We start from the raw sequence: 18,466 nt of genomic DNA, 5'->3' as shown, positions 1-18,466 counted from the left end.
TTCGATGTGCTTTGATCTTTCATACGTGGTCAAGAAATGGTTTTAAGGTCAATATAAATAACTGGTAAATGTTTCCAAGACTTATTAAGTACATCCTTAAGACCTTATCAGTTTGGTTGGTGTACATTTAAATCTATAATTGACGAGCTTCTGATTACGTGTCCCAGATTTATAGCTTCAGGAAAACCGTTGTGAGGTACCAGACTGAGTCAGAAATGGGGGAGCATCTTCGTGTTGTGGCTGGTAAAGCTGTAGGACAGCAGGGCTGTGGAAGTTGAGGAGTTCCTAGTTCCATGGAGTCGGAGGCACGGAGCCACATCTTCTCTCATCTTTCTTAAAACCCCCCATCTCTGACGGCTCTAGCCCAGAGTGATGGATGGGAAGTGTGGACCCTGGTGCTTGGAGAGGATGCTGCTGTGCACGTCGAGATTTAGGGGAAGTTTGGGATGTGTCTTTCCCTCTGGTGTCCTGACATCTAGAATTAAGGTCTGTGCAGCAGTGGGGCTATGGAAGCTGATGTTTGGTGTGGTGTAACGGCAAGTTGATTTGTCCTGATGGCAGCACGGTGGGTTGGAATATGTGTCGTTCTTTTTTTGTAATTTTTTCTATTTCCCTCTTCATCATTTATCTTCCTTCTCTACTCCCAGGAGTTACAGATCTTGACTTACAAGAACTATAGGGAGAATAAGCATGCGATATTCTAAGCCTGGTATGTTTTTGCACTGACGATCAGCCTGACCCTCACACACAAATCCTGTAGAGTATGGAGAAACCAACGATATTTATAGAGTTATAGCTTTTAATTATTATACAGCAGCATTTCTCAAACCTGGGGCCGGAAATGATCCAACAAATTATTTTAAAATATTGCAAGGCTACATACAAATCATACTAGTCATCACCTGCTATCATGTGCTTAGTGTTTACTTTTTCTTCCTCTGCACTTGTATTATTCATGCTAATTGAGAGACCATTTGAAAAATATTTAAGGTTTTATAGTCAGAACTTCTCTCTTTTTTAATACCTTCCGATTTCAAATTTAAAAGAAAACAGTGGCAGGTAAAGTGACTGCCACTAGTGAGTAATTTATTAAAGCCCATAATATCGAAGACAGTATTTTATGTGCTTAACGAAAATTACAGCATCATTAAAACTGCGGGAGAGGGCACAGAGTTGTTTCTGCAGAGGCTTTTTTTGTCAAGTGTCTTAGAGCATCACATCCTGCCTGTCAAGCAGATGCTCCCTCTGCATCTTGATTAGTTGTCAGTGGGATCATTGTCCTACCATAGAAAAGTGGTGTTAACTTACATTCAACACCATTATGAAAAGGGTTAGGTGTCCCTAAATCTGTGTTATGATGGTTCCTGTTAGGAAAGTGGAAATATTTCTCAGCCTGGTGTCTGACTGTGGTAGTTTTATTTTTCTAAAAGGTCCGGTCTCCACACGTAAAGGAAAATGGAATACAACAGCAGTTCTCTGGATTGGACTTCTGACTAATTAACTTAATGGCTGAGTACACAGGCTCTGAAGGCCAGTACGTGCTGGGTTCCCCTCCTGGCCTACCACTTATACCTTTCCCAGGCTTCTCATGCCTCTGAGCTCTCACTTATTTGGCTACAAAATGTAGACAAATTAACATCCCTTTCTTAGAAAACTTAGGTATAATTGGACATCAAATCATCTGGTACACGTTCTCCTTTATGTAACATGTAATCCTTTAACCTAAGTTCGTCATAAGGAATAAATGAAATAATGACCATTCCATTGCCTGGAGTAAAAACGCTGGACAAGTTCAAAGTGCTGAAAAAGTAAAGGTGGTCTCCCCAGCCCCACTGTTTTCTTAAACTTTTATTAACGTGGCTCAGATATCTGAGCCTTCATTTGTTACCAGAGGATTATTTGGAAAAAATTGTGGAATGAGAGTCGTAACTTTGAAACCAATCTCTCAAATATTTTTCTAAATTATTAAAATAATATGGATAGAAGAAAATAATTATAAATAAAATAGAAGTGCGTGTTAATATTTCCTACTTCCGTAGCTCCTACATTGCCTGGTTTCCAAAGGGATGGCTCTTGAAAGTTCTTGGTATATTTCTGGGGATCACAGGATTAAAAGGAGCATACAGCAGTCCACTCTTTTTTTTTTTTTTTGCGGTACACGGGCCTCCCACTGTTGCGGCCTCTCCCGCTGCGGAGCACAGGCTCCGGACGCGCAGGCTCAGCGGCCATGGCTCACGGGCCCAGCCGCTCCGCGGCATGTGAGATCTTCCTGGACCGGGGCACAAACCCGTGTCCTCTGCATCGGCAGGTGGACTCTCAACCACTGCGCCACCAGGGAAGCCCCCAGCGGTCCACTCTTACCCATGGCCAACTGCAGTCTGAAAATGTTAAATGGAAAATTACAGAAATAAACAATTCCTAAGTTTTAAACTGTGCATTGTCGTGAGTAGTATGAGGAAATCTTGTGCCTTCCTGCTCTGTCCCACCTGGGACGTGAATCATCACTTTGTCCTGTGTATCCACGCTGTGTGTGCTTCCTGCCTGTCAGTGCCTGTATAGGAAGAACATCGTATATATAAGGTTCTGTACTATGGGCGGCTACAGGCACCCGCTGAGGGTCTTGGAACGTATCCCCTGCCCATAAGGTGGGGCAGGGTAGGGCTACTGTATTTGAATAGTTTGCCAGGTATGATAAGTGATTAAAGCTTGCAGAACATTTGCTAACTGTGATTTTTAGGGTATGGCAGGGGTTATCAGTGGCATGGCGTAATCAGTGTTAGCCTGAGGACCTCCCCTGAACCCTGTATTTACTGCAGGTCTAGATTTAGATGTTTGGTGGGTAGCTGGCTGCTGCCTTTATTCCTTAAAGGATTCCTAAAGATTGATAGCAGAAGAAAACATTGAGAAACAATGGTCTAGACTATAACCCCACTGAGAGTCGGGAACTCCCTTGTCTAACACACTGTATAGTATATATACACAGGAAGTACTCGTTCATTCATTCATTCTACAAAGTGGGGAAGGGTGTCCAAGTGAAAGGACCAGCACGCTCACGGGTACAAGAGAGTGTGAAGTATTTGGAAATTCCATTCTCCACTGTGGTTGGCAAGTAGGCTGTGTGGCGAGGGCAGCAGGAGATGAGGCTAGAGATGGCTGCAGAGCCTGTATCTTGGAAGGATCTTGTCTCAGTCCAGGAGCTTGGGCTTTCAGAGGAAGGGGAGGGACAGTGATTGGAGGGTTTTTAGCAAGTGGCTGGCTAGAAGTCACTGGCTGTATGGAAGATGGGGAGGAACAAGACAGGGTGTACAGAGACCAATTAAGAGGAAAATTTTGTGAAAATGTGGATGACAAATAATGAGGTCTAAACTAGGTGGTAGTGGGAGATTTGTTAAACATTTATGAGGCAGAATTGAGAGGACTTGGGAGTCGAGGGTGAAGAAGCGAGGTGAAACTTGGAAGATTCTGCCGCTTTTTGGATTAGGTGACTTGATGAGTAGGGCTATAATCAAGGGATCTAAGTGATGCAGAAGGAGCTGTGTGTGAAGGGGAGAAAAATGAATCTGGTTTTGTACTTGAATGGGTTTTTACTGAGTATTCAGATGTATCCTGTGTCTTCTGAGCTTGAGTGACCTGATATGTGTACTTTAGTTTTGGGGGTGTGTGTATTAAAGAGAAAACTGTCTACATTGTAGAGTTGCCCTCTTGTGGCTGAATTCAAATCTCAGCAGCACTGAGGTCTGTGCGTGACTCTCTGCTGCCCCTTAGTGGCGGAAGATGTACTCAGCAAGGAAAAAGAAAGGGAAGCATTTTTTCAAGTCTCCAAAGGTTTGGTGGTGTACTCATGCCCCTTAAAACTTTCCAGAAGTTAATGTGGTCACATGTTGGTGTGATGAGTGGATATGTCAAAACATCCCGTTAGAATTTTAAGAATTTCTTCCTTTTTTGATATGCTAGCAAAAGATTCAGTCATTGCTGGTTTGACACTTCTAGGTTTTTTTATTATTATTATTATTAACATGTAACAATTCCTAGCTTTTTTTTTTTTAAACTGTAAGATTATTTTCTATCCTCACTTTGATTCAGTTTTATCCACTTATTGTATAGGAACAAGCAGCTAATTGATTACCTAATTCCTCCCTCTTTTTATAGAGCAAGTGCTTTACTTTAGCAGTCTGTTTGGTGGAACCTTTCTGGAGACATGGAGTGTGTTTGTCTCTACCGGGGGTAATTAATTAGCTTGCTAGAGTTCATAACACACGTGATAATTTCTGTTTGTCATTGAACAAAACATGATTTCTATTTGTATTTAATTTTGAAAGCTAGTGTTTTAATTGGCATAAAAGTTGTGATTTTTAACTTAGTAAAATTCTTTTCTAGATAAGCTCCGAAGAAGTATGCCTAATCTAGCTCGGATGCCAAGTACAACCGCTGTTAGTAGCAATGGTAGTTCTCCAGTCACCGTGCGGAATAGTCAGAGTTTTGACTCAAGCTTGCATGGAGCTGCAAATGGAATTTCAAGAATACAGTCTTGTAGTAAGTATGACAATATTTTTGTATGTAATTTTAATTAGTTGTAACACCATTAGGAAAATCTTACTGTTTCATTTCTTTCTTTCTCTTAAGAACACTACAGGAAACTTTTCTCCTTGTGACACTTTTTTGTCTTTCACCATGATAATTGAGTGGTATTTTCACTGGTGCCTATGTCACCAATTAATAATTAGTAAATTATATGCAATCCTTTATACCCAGGGATAGCAGAAGCACTAAATGGTGATTGATTTGTTTACTCATCATACAAAAATGTTTTCTTTGCAGATATGCCTCTTTTTAGCTGTGTACTTGATACGTTTGAGGAAAGCACACTTATTCTGTCTAGCTGTTACTTTGGTCTTGTTTTTCACCAGTCCAGAGCTTTCCCCTGGCAAATGAAGTTCTATTTTAGTGTGTCTAAAGTAGGATTCATCTACTTCATTTCAGTTTGCCCCACAGTGTGTCATTCATCCTCTGTACGGTTTACCCAGTGATGAGCAGCATGGTGAAAGTAAAATCTAGTGTGTGTGTGTGTGTGTGTGTTCACTTTGTGTGGGGATGTGCTGGCTCCAGGAAACCCCCCACCTCCTACTCATGCTGTCTGTAGGGGTAGTTGGGGTTAAGTCTGAGGCTGACCCCTGGGTGGCAGATCCAAGGTCACAGTCCCAGTATTGATATGCCCAAACCCGGGAGGCCTGAAGTGTGTTCAGTGTGTGGCCAAGCGCCATCAACCAGATGTCTTAAGTCTGCACCCAGAAGACTCCCTGGTGGCCCTAACAGACTACCCTGTGTACCTCCAACATATGTCTAGAATGGGTTAGATTTTTGGTGCCTACCTCTGTCATTAAGTAAAGTGTTACACTTTACTGTCATTATGTCATCTTCCATACTAGCCTACTGGCTCCCTCTGGGCTTGGACCATAGTGCATCTGATTTTCTGTCCCCAGCACCTGGCATGCTGCCAGGTACATTGAGCTCTCAGTAAATGTTTGAACGAATGTATAAATGAATGCCATAGGGCTGTATCTTAGGGCTTGATCTGTTAATATTTGAATTAATGGCTTGTTTAAAGACAGAGAAGACAACCTCTGAACTAATGGTGGGAAACTGAGAGGACTACTAATTTTATGTCAGGAGGTTAGGACAGTTGGCCAAATATATCATGATGAAATTTAACTGAGATAAAAATTCTATACTTGAGTACGAAAGTCAATAGTATAAGCATAGAAGGGAAAATACAGTTGTGATGGTAGCAAATAGGGTAATGATTAGGAGTTTTTGTGAACTCTAATTCAGTGTGGGTTAATAGCGTGATTCGAGTGCCAGAAAAATGCACGTAACCCAAAATAGAATAGAACATACACTACAAACCATGGCAGGTTTTGACGGAAGTGCTCAAGAAATGATGGGAACATGTCAAAAGGATAGGAAACAACTTGAAGAAACTCCCAGAGACCAAATCTGGGACAGTTTGAGCCACAGAATAAATATTTATATTAAAGGATTATAACCCATAGGTTATTTAACTGTGGGTCCATACTTAATTGAATAAAATAAATGGAGAAGAGGGGAAATTCTTCTTTATAGAAGAATTGCAATTGATACACAAGAGAAATGAAGAAAATAGAAAAACCATTGTAAGTCAAGCATAATAATGAGAGAAAACAAAAAAACCTGAGAACAATGTTCATGTGTAAGAGGAGGTCAGTCATGAACTTGTTTCAGATCTCAGGACTCTGCTCTCATTGACTTTTATGCCTAAGCATTGTAAGAGAATATTCTTTATACATTCTAAGTGTGTATCATGAAGATTCCTAGTTCTGGGCCGTTCTACTTTCTGGAGTGAACAAAGGTAGGATACAGAAAGTTGGAGAGGCAGCCTGATATAGAAGGAAGACACTGGGGTTAGCAGTCAAATACTTGAGTTAGGGTGTTTTGGTTTTTTTAAAACTTATTTATTTATTTTTGGCTGCTTTGGGTCTTTGTTGCTGCGCACGGGCTTTCTCTAGCTGCGGTGAGTGGGAGCTACTCTTCCTTCTGGTGTGCGGGCTTCTTACTGCGGTGGCTTCTCTCGTTGCAGAGCACGGGCTCTAGGCACGCGGGCTTCAGTAGTTGTGGCATGCGAGCTCAGTAGTTGTGCCTTGCGGGCTCTAGAGTGCAGGCTCAGTAGTTGTGGCGCACGGGCTTAGCTGCTCTGCGGCATGTGGGATCTTCCTGGACCAGGGCTCGAACTCGTGTGCCCTGCATTGGCAGGAGGATTCTTAACCACTGTGCCACCAGGGAAGTCCCTGGGTCTTTTCTTAATCATAAGTTCATGGGAAAGCTCCATATCCTTTCTGATTCTTGTTTTCTCATTTGTAAAATTAGGATACTGTCTATTGATCTTAACTAGTTTCTCTTTGTTATTTTTTTAAACTCAAGAGTGGTTATCTATCTTGTGTGTAGGAGAATTAATGGGAGTATCTTCATGAATAGCTGTTCCGTAATTTCATTTCAAATGATTTTAAAATTTTATTGAATCTGTAGATAAATTTTAGAATTGGTATCTTAACAATATTAGTTTTCTAATGCATTAACATGGAACATTCTTTCATTTATTTAGATCATCTTGTCTCTCAAAGTTCTATAGCTTTCTATATAGAGGTTAATACACCTATAATTTATTCCTAAGTATTTTTAAAATATTTTTTAACATCTTTATTGGGGTATAATTGCTTTACAGTGGTGTGTTAGTTTCTGCTTTATAACAAAGTGAATCAGTTATACATATGTTCCCATATCTCTTCCCTCTTGCGTCTCCCTCCCTCCCACCCTCCCTATCCCACCCCTCCAGGCGGTCACAAAGCACCGAGCTGATCTCCCTGTGCTATGTGGCTGCTTCCCACTAGCTATCTACCTTACGTTTGGTAGTGTATATATGTCCATGCCTCTCTCTCGCTTTGTCACAGCTCACCCTTCCCCCTCCCCATATCCTCAAGTCCATTCTCTAATAGGTCTGTGTCTTTATTCCTGTCTTACCCCTAGGTTCTTCATGACATTTTTTTTTTCTTAAATTCCATATATATGTGTTAGCATACGGTATTTGTCTTTCTCTTTCTGACTTCACTCTGTATGACAGACCCTAGGTCTGTCCACCTCATTACAAATAGCTCAATTTTGTTTCTTTTTATGGCTGAGTAATATTCCATTGTATATATGTGCCACGTCTTCTTTATCCATTCATCTGATGATGGGCACTTAGGTTGTTTCTATCTCTGGGCTATTGTAAATAGAGCTGCAATGAACATTTTGGTACATGACTCTTTTTGAATTATGGTTTCTCAGGGTATATGCCCAGAAGTGGAATTGCTGGGTCATGTGGAAGTTCTATTTGTAGTTTTTTAAGGAACCCCCATACTGTTCTCCATAGTGGCTGTAACAATTCACATTCCCACCAGCAGTGCAAGAGTGCTCCCTTTTCTCCACACCCTCTCCAGCATTTATTGTTTCTAGATTTTTTGATGATGGCCATTCTGACCGGTGTGAGATGATATCTCATTGTAGTTTTGATTTGCATTTCTCTAATGATTAATGAAGTTGAGCATTCTTTCATATGTTTGTTGGCAGTCTGTATATCTTCTTTGGAGAAATGTCTATTTAGGTCTTCTGCCCATTTTTGGATTGCATTGTTTTTTTGTTATTGAGCTGCATGAGCTGCTTGTAAATTTTAGAAATTAATCCTTTGTCAGTTGCTTCATTTGCAAATATTTTCTCCCATTCTGAGGGTTGTCTTTTGGTCTTGTTTGTGGTTTCCTTTGCTGTGCAAAAGCTTTTAAGTTTCATTAGGTCCCATTTGTTTATTTTTGTTTCTATTTCCATTTCTGTAGGAGGTGGGTCAAAAAGGAACTTGCTGTGAATTATGTCACAGAGTGTTCTGTCTATGTTTTCCTCTAAGAGTTTGATAGTTTCTTGCTTTACATTTAGGTCTTTAATCCATTTTCAGCTTGTTTTTGTGTATGGTGTTAGGGACTGATCTAATCTCATACTTTTACATGTACCTGTCCAGTTTTCCCAGCACCACTTATTGAAGAGGCTGTCCTTTCTCCACTGTACATTCTGGCCTCCTTTATCAAAAATTAGGTGACCATAGGTGCGTGGGTTTTTCTATCCTGTTCCATTGATCTATTATTCTGTTTTTGTGCCAGTACCATACTGTCTTGATTACTGTAGCTTTGTAGTATAGTCTGAAGTCAGGGAGCCTAATTCCTCCAGCTCCGTTTTTCATTCTCAAGATTGCTTTGGCTATTCGGGGTCTTTTGTTTTTCCATAAAAATTGTGAAATTTTTTGTTCTAGTTCTGTGAAAAATGCCAGTGGTAGTTTGATAGGGATTGCATTGAATCTGTAGATTGCTTTGGGTAGTAGAGTCATTTTCACAATGTTGATTCTTCCAATTCAAGAATATGGTATATCTCTCCATCTATTTGTATCATCTTTAATTTCTTTCATCAGTGTCTTATAATTTTCTGCATACAGGTCTTTGGTCTCCTTAGGTAGGTTTATTCCTAGATATTTTATTCTTTTTGTTGCAATGGTAAATGGGAGTGTTTTCTTGATTTCACTTTGATTTTTCATCATTAGTGTATAGGAATGCTGGAGATTTCTGTGCATTAATTTTGTGTCCTGCTACTTTACCAAATTCATTGATTAGCTCTAGTAGTTTTCTGGTAGCATCTTTAGGATTCTGTATGTATAGTATCATGTCATCTGCAAACAGTGACAGCTTTACTTCTTCTTTTCCGATTTGGATTCCTTTTATTTCCTTTTCTTCTCTGATTGCTGTGGCTAAAACTTCCAAAACTATGTTGAATAAGAGTGGTGAGAGTGGGCAACCTTGTATTGTTCCTGATCTTAGTGGAAATGGTTTCAGTTTTTCACCGTTGAGGATGATGTTGGCTGTGGGTTTGTCATATATGGTCTTTATTATGTTGAGGAAGTTCCCTCTATGCCTATTTTCTGCAGGCTTTTTATCATAAATGAGTGTTGAATTTTGTCGAAAGCTTTCTCTGCATCTATTGAGAGGTTAATATGGTTTTTCTCCTTCAGTTTGTTAATATGGTTTATCACATTGATTGATTTGCATATATTGAAGAATCCTTGCATTCCTGGAATAAACCCTACTTGATCATGGTGTATATGATCCTTTTAGTGTGCTGTTGGATTCTGTTTGCTAGTATTTTGTTGAGGATTTTTGCATCTATGTTCATCAGTGATATTGGCCTGTAGTTTTCTTTCTTTGTGACATCCTTGTCTGGTTTTGGTATCAAGGTGATGGTGGCCTCGTAGAATGAATTTGGGAGTGTTCCTCCCTCTGCTATATTTTGGAAGAGTTTGAGAAGAATAGGTGTTAGCTCTTCTCTAAATGTTTGATAGAATTCGCCTGTGAAGCCATCTGGTCGTGGCCTTTTGTTTGTTGCAAGATTTTTAATCACAGTTTCAATTTCAGTGCTTGTGATTGGTCTGTTCATATTTTTTCTTTCTTCCTGATTCAGTCTTGGCAGGTTGTGCATTTCTAAGAATTTGTCCATTTCTTCCAGGTTGTCCATTTTATTGGCATAGAGTTGCTTGTAGTAATCTCTCATGATGTTTTGTATTTCTGCAGTGTCAGTTGCTACTTCTCCTTTTTCATTTCTATTTCTATTGATTTGAGTCTTCTCCCTTTTTTTCTTGATGAATCTGGCTAATGGTTTATCTATTTTGTTTATCTTCTCAAAGAACCAGCTTTTAGTTTTACTGATCTTTGCTATCATTTCCTTCATTTCTTTCTCATTTATTTCTGATCTGATTTTTATGATTTCTTTCCTTCTGCTAACTTTGGGTTATTTTGTTCTTCTTTCTCTAATGGCTTTAGGTGCAAGCTTAGGTTGTTTACTCGAGATGTTTCCTGTTTCTTAAGGTGGGCTTGTATTGCTATAAACTTCCCTCTTAGAACTGCTTTTGCTGCATCCCATAGGTTTTGGGTCGTCGTGTCTCCATCGTCATTTGTTTCTAGGTATTTATTTCCTCTTTGACTTCTTCAGTTATCACTTCGTTATTAAGTAGTGTTGTTTAGCCTCCATGTGTTTGTATTTTTTACAGATCTTTTCCTGTAATTGATATCTAGTCTCATAGCGTTGTGGTGGGAAAAGATACTTGATACAATTTCAATTTTCTTAAATTTACCAAGGCTTGATTTGTGACCCAAGATATGATCTATCCTGGAGAATGTTCCATGAGCACTTGAGAAAAATGTGTATTCTGTTGTTTTTGGGTGGAATGTCCTATAAATATCAATTAAGTCCATCTTGTTTAATGTATCATTTAAAGCTTGTGTTTCCTTATTTTCATTTTGGATGATCTGTCCATTGGTGTAAGTGGGGTGTTAAAGTCCCCTACTATGATTGTGTTACTGTCGATTTCCCCTTTTATGGCTGTTAGTATTTGCCTTATGTATTGAGGTGCTCCTATGTTGGGTGCATAAATATTTACAATTGTTATATCTTCTTCTTGGATCGATCCCTTGATCATTAATGTAGTGTCCTTCTTTGTCTCTTCTAATAGTCTTTATTTTAAAGTCTATTTTGTCTGATATGAGAATTGCTACTCCAGCTTTCTTTTGGTTTCCATTTGCATGGAATATCTTTGTCCATCCCCTTACTTTCAGTCTGTATGTGTCTCTAGTTCTGAAGTGGGTCTCTTGTAGACAGCATATATATGGGTCTTGTTTTTGTATCCATTCAGCCAATCTGTGTCTTTTGGTGGGAGCATTTAGTCCATTTACATTTAAGGTAATTATCGATATGTATGTTCCTATTCCCATTTTCTAAATTGTTTTGGGTTCGTTATTGTAGGTCTTTTCCTTCTCTTGTGTTTCTTGCCTAGAGAAGTTCCTTTAGCATTTGTTGTAAAGCTGGTTTGGTGGTGCTGAAGTCTCTCAGCTTTTGCTTGTCTGTAAAGGTTTTAATTTCTCCATCAAATCTGAATGGGATCCTTGCTGGGTAGAGTAATCTTTGTTGTACATTTTTCCCTTTCATCATTTTAAATATGTCCTGCCACTTCCTTCTGGCTTGCAGAGTTTCTGCTGAAAGATCAGCTGTTAACCTTATGGGGGTTCCCTTGTGTGTTATTTGTTGTTTTTCCCTTGCTGCTTTTAATATGCTTTCTTTGTATTTAATTTTTGACAGTTTGATTAATGTGTGTCTTGGCATATTTCTCCTTGGATTTATCCTGTATGGGACTCCCTGTGCCTCCTGGACTTGATTAACTATTTCCTTTCCCATATCAGGGAAGTTTTCAACTATAATCTCTTCAAATATTTTCTCAGACCCTTTCTTTTTCTCTTCTTCTGGAACCCCTATAATTCGAATATCGGTGCGTTTAATGTTGTCCCAGAGGTCTCTGAGACTGTCCTCAGTTCCTTTCATTCTTTTTTCTTTATTCTGCTCTGCAGTAGCTATTTCTGTCCCCAGTGGCTAAGGTTGGTTTAGTGGGTTGTGTAGGCTTCCTGGTGGAGGGGGCTAGTGCCTGTGTTCTGGTGGATGAGGCTGGATCTTGTCTCTGGTGGGCAGGTCCATGTCTGGTGGTGTGTTTGGGGTGTCTGTGGACTTATTATGATCTTAGGCAGCCTCTCTGCTAATGGGTGGGGTTGTGTACCTGTTTTGCTAGTTGTTTGGCATAAGGTGTCCAGCACTGTAGCTTGCTGGTCGTTGAGTGAAGCTAGGTGCTGACATTGAGATGGAGATCTCTGGGAGATTTTCGCCATTTGATATTATGTGGAGCTGGGAGGTCTCTTGTGGACCAGTGTCCTGAAGTTGGCTCTCCCATCTCAGAGGCAGGGCACTGACTCCTGGCTGCAGCACCAAGAGCCTTTCATCCACACAGCAAGTTCAGATTTTGTTGCTGCTTGATCTTTCACTCAGTCTTGAATTGTATCTGCTAGTTTAGGAGGGTCTCCTGTGGAGGCAGGGGTGGCTGTGGCTTGGTGCAGGGGCAAGGACACAGGCCTTTAAAATGTTTTTTATAAATAGTATCTTTTTCAAATTTTAGTTTCTACTAGTTGGCTGGTATTTAGAAATACAATTGATTTTTGTATTTTGATGTAGTATTCAGCAGCTTTGCTAATAACTTCATTTATCCTAATAGTTATACATTTGGAATATACATAATGCATCTGAACACAATGCATGTTCAAGAATGTTCATAAAACCCCAAACTTAGAAATAACCAAGCTTTTCATCATCAGGAGAATGGATTTTGACATTCATTCAATGGAATACCCATAGCAATGCAAATATGGATGAATCTCAAAAACATAATATTGAGCCAAAGAAGAGAACATACTATATAATTCCATTTCCGTGAAGTTCAACATAGGAATAACTAGTCTGTGGTGATAAAAGTGCAAATAACAGTGACTTTGGGGGAGTGCTGACTGGGAGAGGGTATGTGAGAGCCTGCTGTGGTGCTGGCAGTGTTTCACGTCTTGTTGTGGATATGGTTACACGTGTGTGTTCACTTCAGAATTTCATTCTGCTCTAGGCTTAACGTTTAGGTACTTTATGTATATTGTGTTTCAGAAGAAATTGGGCCGAATTCACCTGTTGAGTTTTTTTTTTTAAATTAAGACTTTGTTTTTGAGCAGTTTGAGGTTTACAAAAAAATTGAGCGAGAAGTAGAGTACCCATATATCCCCGCATGTCCCCCTTCCCCTCCTCCAGTTTCCTCTGTTATTAACATCTTGCATTAGTGGGGTATGTTTGTTACAGTTGATAAGCCAATATGTTGGAACATTCACAGTTAGAAGCTACTAAATTAAGGAATTGTAGAATTGGTTGGAAAGGATCTTAGAGATGATTTGCCAGCCAACACAAGTTTACTGTGTCCCTAAAGCTTGATGGAAACAGAACTATAGCAGAATCTTAGAGACCTCACTTTTCATCGAATTTTTTGGCTACTGTACACATACATCAGCATTCCTACATATAGATTTCACCTAATGTATACTTGAACAAAGCTAATTTAAGGAAATACTTTCGAGATATTAAATAAAACCATAGATGTTTTTTGTCTTCTCACTTTTTATCAAAGATGTCTATTGTATATTCTGTGCTTAAGTTCAAAATCAGTTTCACTGTTTTAGAAAACAGGGTCGTTTGTGTTAACCGCATCACAGGTGTAGTAGGCAGCAAAGGCTGAGTGGTCAGTAAACAACACGTAATGTTGTATGTATACGTTTATGTTAAATTTGTGATTCAGTTTTTTCCTTGGAGAAAAGGATTTATAAAATTTAAAAATTTCTGCCAAACAGTTCACTGTTTTTTAATGTGAAATAGTGCACAATGATGGGCCAGTATATTGATGAAGTTCTTAAGGGTTCTTACCCAGAGAGCTCCCTTCATTTCACAGATTCTGCTGCTGTTATCAAGGTAGTACTTGCTGAGTGGTTACTCAGCCATTGTAAGGCTTTATGTGGATTAACTCGTTTAGTCTTCCCACCAACCCTATGAGATAAATGTCGTGATGAAAATTATTTAAGAAATATGTCTGTAATAAGCTGTTCGTGGCCTACCGATGCCACCTGTCTTCCCTTCTATAATCACTATAATTACTGCTATTAAATTGTCCCTTTTTTTTTTTGTGGTACGCGGGCCTCTCACTGTTGTGGCCTCTCCCATTGCGGAGCACAGGCTCTGGACGTGCAGGCTCAGCGGCCATGGCTCACGGGCCCAGCCGCTCCGCGGCATGTGGGATCTTCCCAGACCAGGGCACAAACCCATGTCCCCTGCATCGGCAGGCGGACTCTCAACCACTGCGCCACCAGGGAAGCCCTGTCCCCTTGTTTTATCCTCATGAAACCATCCCCAGTGCAACCATCAAGAAATCCTAATGTCTTCCGAGCAAGCAAGGAAGAAATCCTGTGAGAACTCAGAGATGCTCAAATTTGTTAAAGGAAAGAAGGTTGTTGTTCCAGCTGGCTTCTAAATATAGTCAGGCACTCAAAAATGTTGCTGCTGATTGACAGAGAAGGAGATGCTTGTCAAGAAGTAGAATTTTCCAATACTAAATGCAGTCTGGAACTCGTATTTCATTTATCTACATGCATATATGTAGATAAATTTCTATACATGTAAAACCTTTCAACAGTATCAGCTGCTTTGAACATAACACACTTGTACATAGTGGTAGGCGTTCTCTCACGTGAGCGTCCTTTGTTCTTCTAGTTCCGTCACCGGGGCAGCTTCAGCACAGAATCCACAGCGTGGGACATTTCCCAGTGTCTGTCCGGCAGCCTCTTAAAGCCACAGCCTACGTGAGTCCAACCGTTCAAGGCAGCAGTAACATGCCTTTATCCAACGGCTTACAGTTATACTCCAACACGGGGATCCCTGCCCCCAACAAAGCTGCAGCTTCTGGGATAGTGGGCCGCAGCGCACTCCCAAGACCTTCATTGGCAATAAACGGGAGTAACCTGCCTCGAAGCAAAATTGCACAGCCTGTCAGAAGGTAAGAACCTTTGCTCGTTCGTTTGCAGTCTGCACTTAGAAACTGCTCCAGGAACCATCCTGACTTTGCCTTTGTCTAACCCTGGTAGGTCACTCTGCCCCTTCTGGCCTGACTCGTGACCTCCTGCCTCTGCGTTCAATACCTTTTTAATCAATTTGTAATCAAAACGGGCAAAAATGTCGTTAGGCACATGCACATACACACCCTCCCCCAACAGTCATGATTTTAAAAGCATCTTAGTGATATTTAACTGGGGCTTTATTAGCTTATGTTGGTGTAAGTTTGGTATGTTCCAGGTAGAATTTTTTTTTTTTTCTTTCAACATTCCAGCCTGCTTGCAGGGCACCTGTTCGATGATCTTATGGTTGTGACGTGCCCTTCTTGAACTGGATCTCCTGGAGTGTCTTATGGTTAAAAACAATTCCATAAAAGTGAGTTGAGGACAGAGTAGAAGATGAGAAAATGGAGGCAGTAACTCAGCTCTTACAGGAAATTAGGATTTGGAGGAGGAGAGGGAGGGAACCATGGTAAAAGTGTGAAAAGGATGTGAGAACAAGTAATTTTTCTTTATGCATCGGGTTGCTATAAATAGTTTTTACTTTCCGATAAATAGGTGCTCAGATCAAAAACAAATTCAGAAACTATTGTAAAACAAACACAGAAAAGTAAATAATCCTACTATGCAGATAGAAATCATTTTGGTGCATGTTTGTTCAATGCCAGGCTGTGTTGCAGTTGTGACTGAATAGAATCACATAATTTGATGTATGTAGGTCATTGTGGACAGTCCATTTATCCTCGGATATATGTCTTCAAACTAACCTCTTGGAAGGGCTGTCACTGCCAGACAATGAGAGGGTCTGTTTCCACAAACTTAGGCAAACATTGGGTATTATCATTCTTTTTAAATCCTCAGCCAATATAATAGGCAAATCTTTGATTATTTGTAAGACAGAATAACATGAAGAAATTTTCAATTTGTATTCAATGAAGTAACCACTTATGTTTTTGGGCCATTTTTCTCCTGAGTTTATCTGTTTCTGATTTTAAAATATTCTTTATACACTAAGGGTATTGATCATTTTCCACTCAGGTTGCAAATCTGCTTGTGCACATACAACATGCGTGGCAACGTGCCGAGAACTGGGCTTTCCATCAGATGAGCATGTTGAAGGCCCAGAAATACAAGGCACACTTGGGAAGGTGCCAGCACGTTGTCACTGCTGGAGTGGCGGAGAGTAGATCAAAGTAAATGATGGGACTCGTGGGATTACTTACAAGCTGTGTCCTTTTTTCATTCCTTTATAGTTTCCTTCAGCCTCCAAAGCCTCTGTCTTCACTCAGCACTCTGAGGGATGGAAACTGGAGAGATGGTTGCTACTGATGCAGTTCTATGTACGTTTGAACAGCTGGAAAGAAGTGGAAATGAGGGTCGTGTTACCTAGCTGGCTGGGTAACAGCGGGTGTTGGGATATTCTTTCCCTTCTGCGTTTTAACATATTTACTGCATTGTTTTTCAATGGACCAATCACCAGAGACTAATTATTGCACTTAAATATTTGCCTGAGATACTGCAGCGTTCACAAATCCATGGTTGCAGTATTGTGACACTTAGAGCTAGGAAGTTTTTGTAGAACTGATATGTACCTGAATCCTTTTTGAGAGAATTGAGATGTATCCATAATGCTTTCTTTGCCATCTGAGTTTCTTAAAGTAACTTGTTCAATTTACTTACATGTTCTAAACATCTTCCCATTACATGTTCTGTATTTTACAGCCAGGTTCTATAACGTATGCTTTGAAATTCACTTTTTTATAGTTTACAGGAATTTTATTTTTTGTGCCTATTTCTTTTTACACCTACGTGAACCACTATGGAACAACTTAAATTTTGTGCCATAAAAATATTTTTGTGGTAAGGTACTATTTTTTTAGCTCTAGGGATATATCAGCAAAACTCCATCATAACAATTTGAGAGACATAAAATTATGTTGAATGAGCACAATGTAATCTGAAGCACTGAACACAGACAGCCAGACAACAGAGCGAAATGGTCTTGTTGTTTTCATTGTTAATTTATTGTCATACGTGGGTTTCATATTTATAATGGCATCACAAGCTCATTGCACTTAATACCTGCAATGTTTGCTACTGTACTACAATTGATTTTCAAAACTTTTATGAAACTGTAACATTTTATTAATAATGCTTCTGGAAATGAACGCATTTTAAAGCAAATAAATCTTTTTGATAGACCTTTTACAAAATCCATTTGCACTAATGAATGCTTTCTTATGGTATATGACTTAATATTTGTTACTGTGTACACTGCTGTTTTGGAATGTTCAGAAATAAAGACTATTTCAGCAGTATCAGGTCACGCATGGATGTGCAGCATAAACAGTACAAATACCACGCCTACGTTTCACCACGACTGTGAAAGTATTGTCATTGTTATGCTCTTGTACAGAGCATTTATACCTGAGGCAGGTAGGCAGAATATTTGCATTTGTAAACAATTCTCTCTCTCTAAAATGCTTAGGAGAAGAGATGTGAGGTTTTAGTTCTGCAGTGGGGTTTCGGTACCACTTAGGATGGTCACTAGAACCCAAGGAGCCTCTTGCCCAGAAACCCATTTGTGGAAGAATACTGTCAGTGGCGATTCCAGTATTTTATGGGGGTTGAACTTGAAGTATTTCTTTTCCCAGTGTCAGTAAAATAGCAAAGTATTATCATTAGTCTACACTATATTTGATGTACATTGGAAAACTTTTCACCTCAAGTTGCTATGGAAAGGTTAGGTAAAAGGTGTCAATGTTAAGTTTTAAAACAGTTCTCCTGAAGGTCATTAGGGATTTTTATTTTTAAGAAATGTGCCTTTCTACATAGTTCCATGGGGAACTAAAAGACTGGCTTTTAATTAGCCTGTCCTTTAAATGAAATGTGGGCTAGAGGAGGTGAGGTATCAAAGGAGAAGTGATACTTATTGAGCACTTTGTTAGTGACAAGCACTTTCTTAGTCACTTTGCTAGTGACTGTGCTAGAAATTTTTTATATATTTGTCTAATTATTAACAATCACCTCCTATTACCACCATTTAAAATGTAAAGACCCTGAGCCCAAGGGATGTGACATTAACCTAGGGTAAACATCTAGCTAGTAAATAGTGAAGCTGACTTTTGAATCCAGGTGTATCTGATCTCAAAAGTCTGTTTTTGCCACTACTGTGCTCTTCCTATGAACATATGTAGTTCAGTTAGTACATTTTTTAAAAATGAGTTTATATTCTGAGAAGGTGAAAGGATTCAACTCATTTGCAAATCAAGTATTTCATTTATATTCAAAAAAGTCTGTTCAGCCCTTGGAATAAAAACCAAAGATCCCTGTATCTTGGAATTTACATTCTAGTTAGT

The 18,466-nt window shown here is 39.5% G+C and overlaps 1 protein-coding gene across 3 annotated transcripts in view; it reads left to right on the top strand.

The window, feature by feature from the left end:
* The window catches only part of SLAIN1 (SLAIN family member 1), a 75,971-nt gene extending 57,828 nt beyond the window's left edge, over nt 1-18,143 (top strand). For 2 of the 3 annotated variants that reach the window (XM_089899264.1, XM_022576980.2), the window contains 3 exons: nt 4,378-4,533; nt 14,770-15,052; nt 16,361-18,143. In XM_089899264.1, coding sequence (XP_089755390.1) covers nt 4,378-4,533; nt 14,770-15,052; nt 16,361-16,436 — 515 coding nt within the window. In that variant the 3' untranslated portion in view covers nt 16,437-18,143. The remainder of the gene's footprint in view (nt 1-4,377; nt 4,534-14,769; nt 15,053-16,360) is intronic. The other variant, XM_022576983.3, reaches the window with a different exon arrangement.
* Nucleotides 18,144-18,466: the final 323 nt, after the last annotated feature.

This window comes from Delphinapterus leucas, chromosome 18 (genome assembly GCF_059928025.1).
Source record: "Delphinapterus leucas isolate spDelLeu-1000000601 "Yukka" chromosome 18, BTC_Dleu_Yukka2, whole genome shotgun sequence".
NCBI lineage: Eukaryota > Metazoa > Chordata > Mammalia > Artiodactyla > Monodontidae > Delphinapterus > Delphinapterus leucas.
This window is presented reverse-complemented; position numbering and strand designations above follow the sequence as displayed.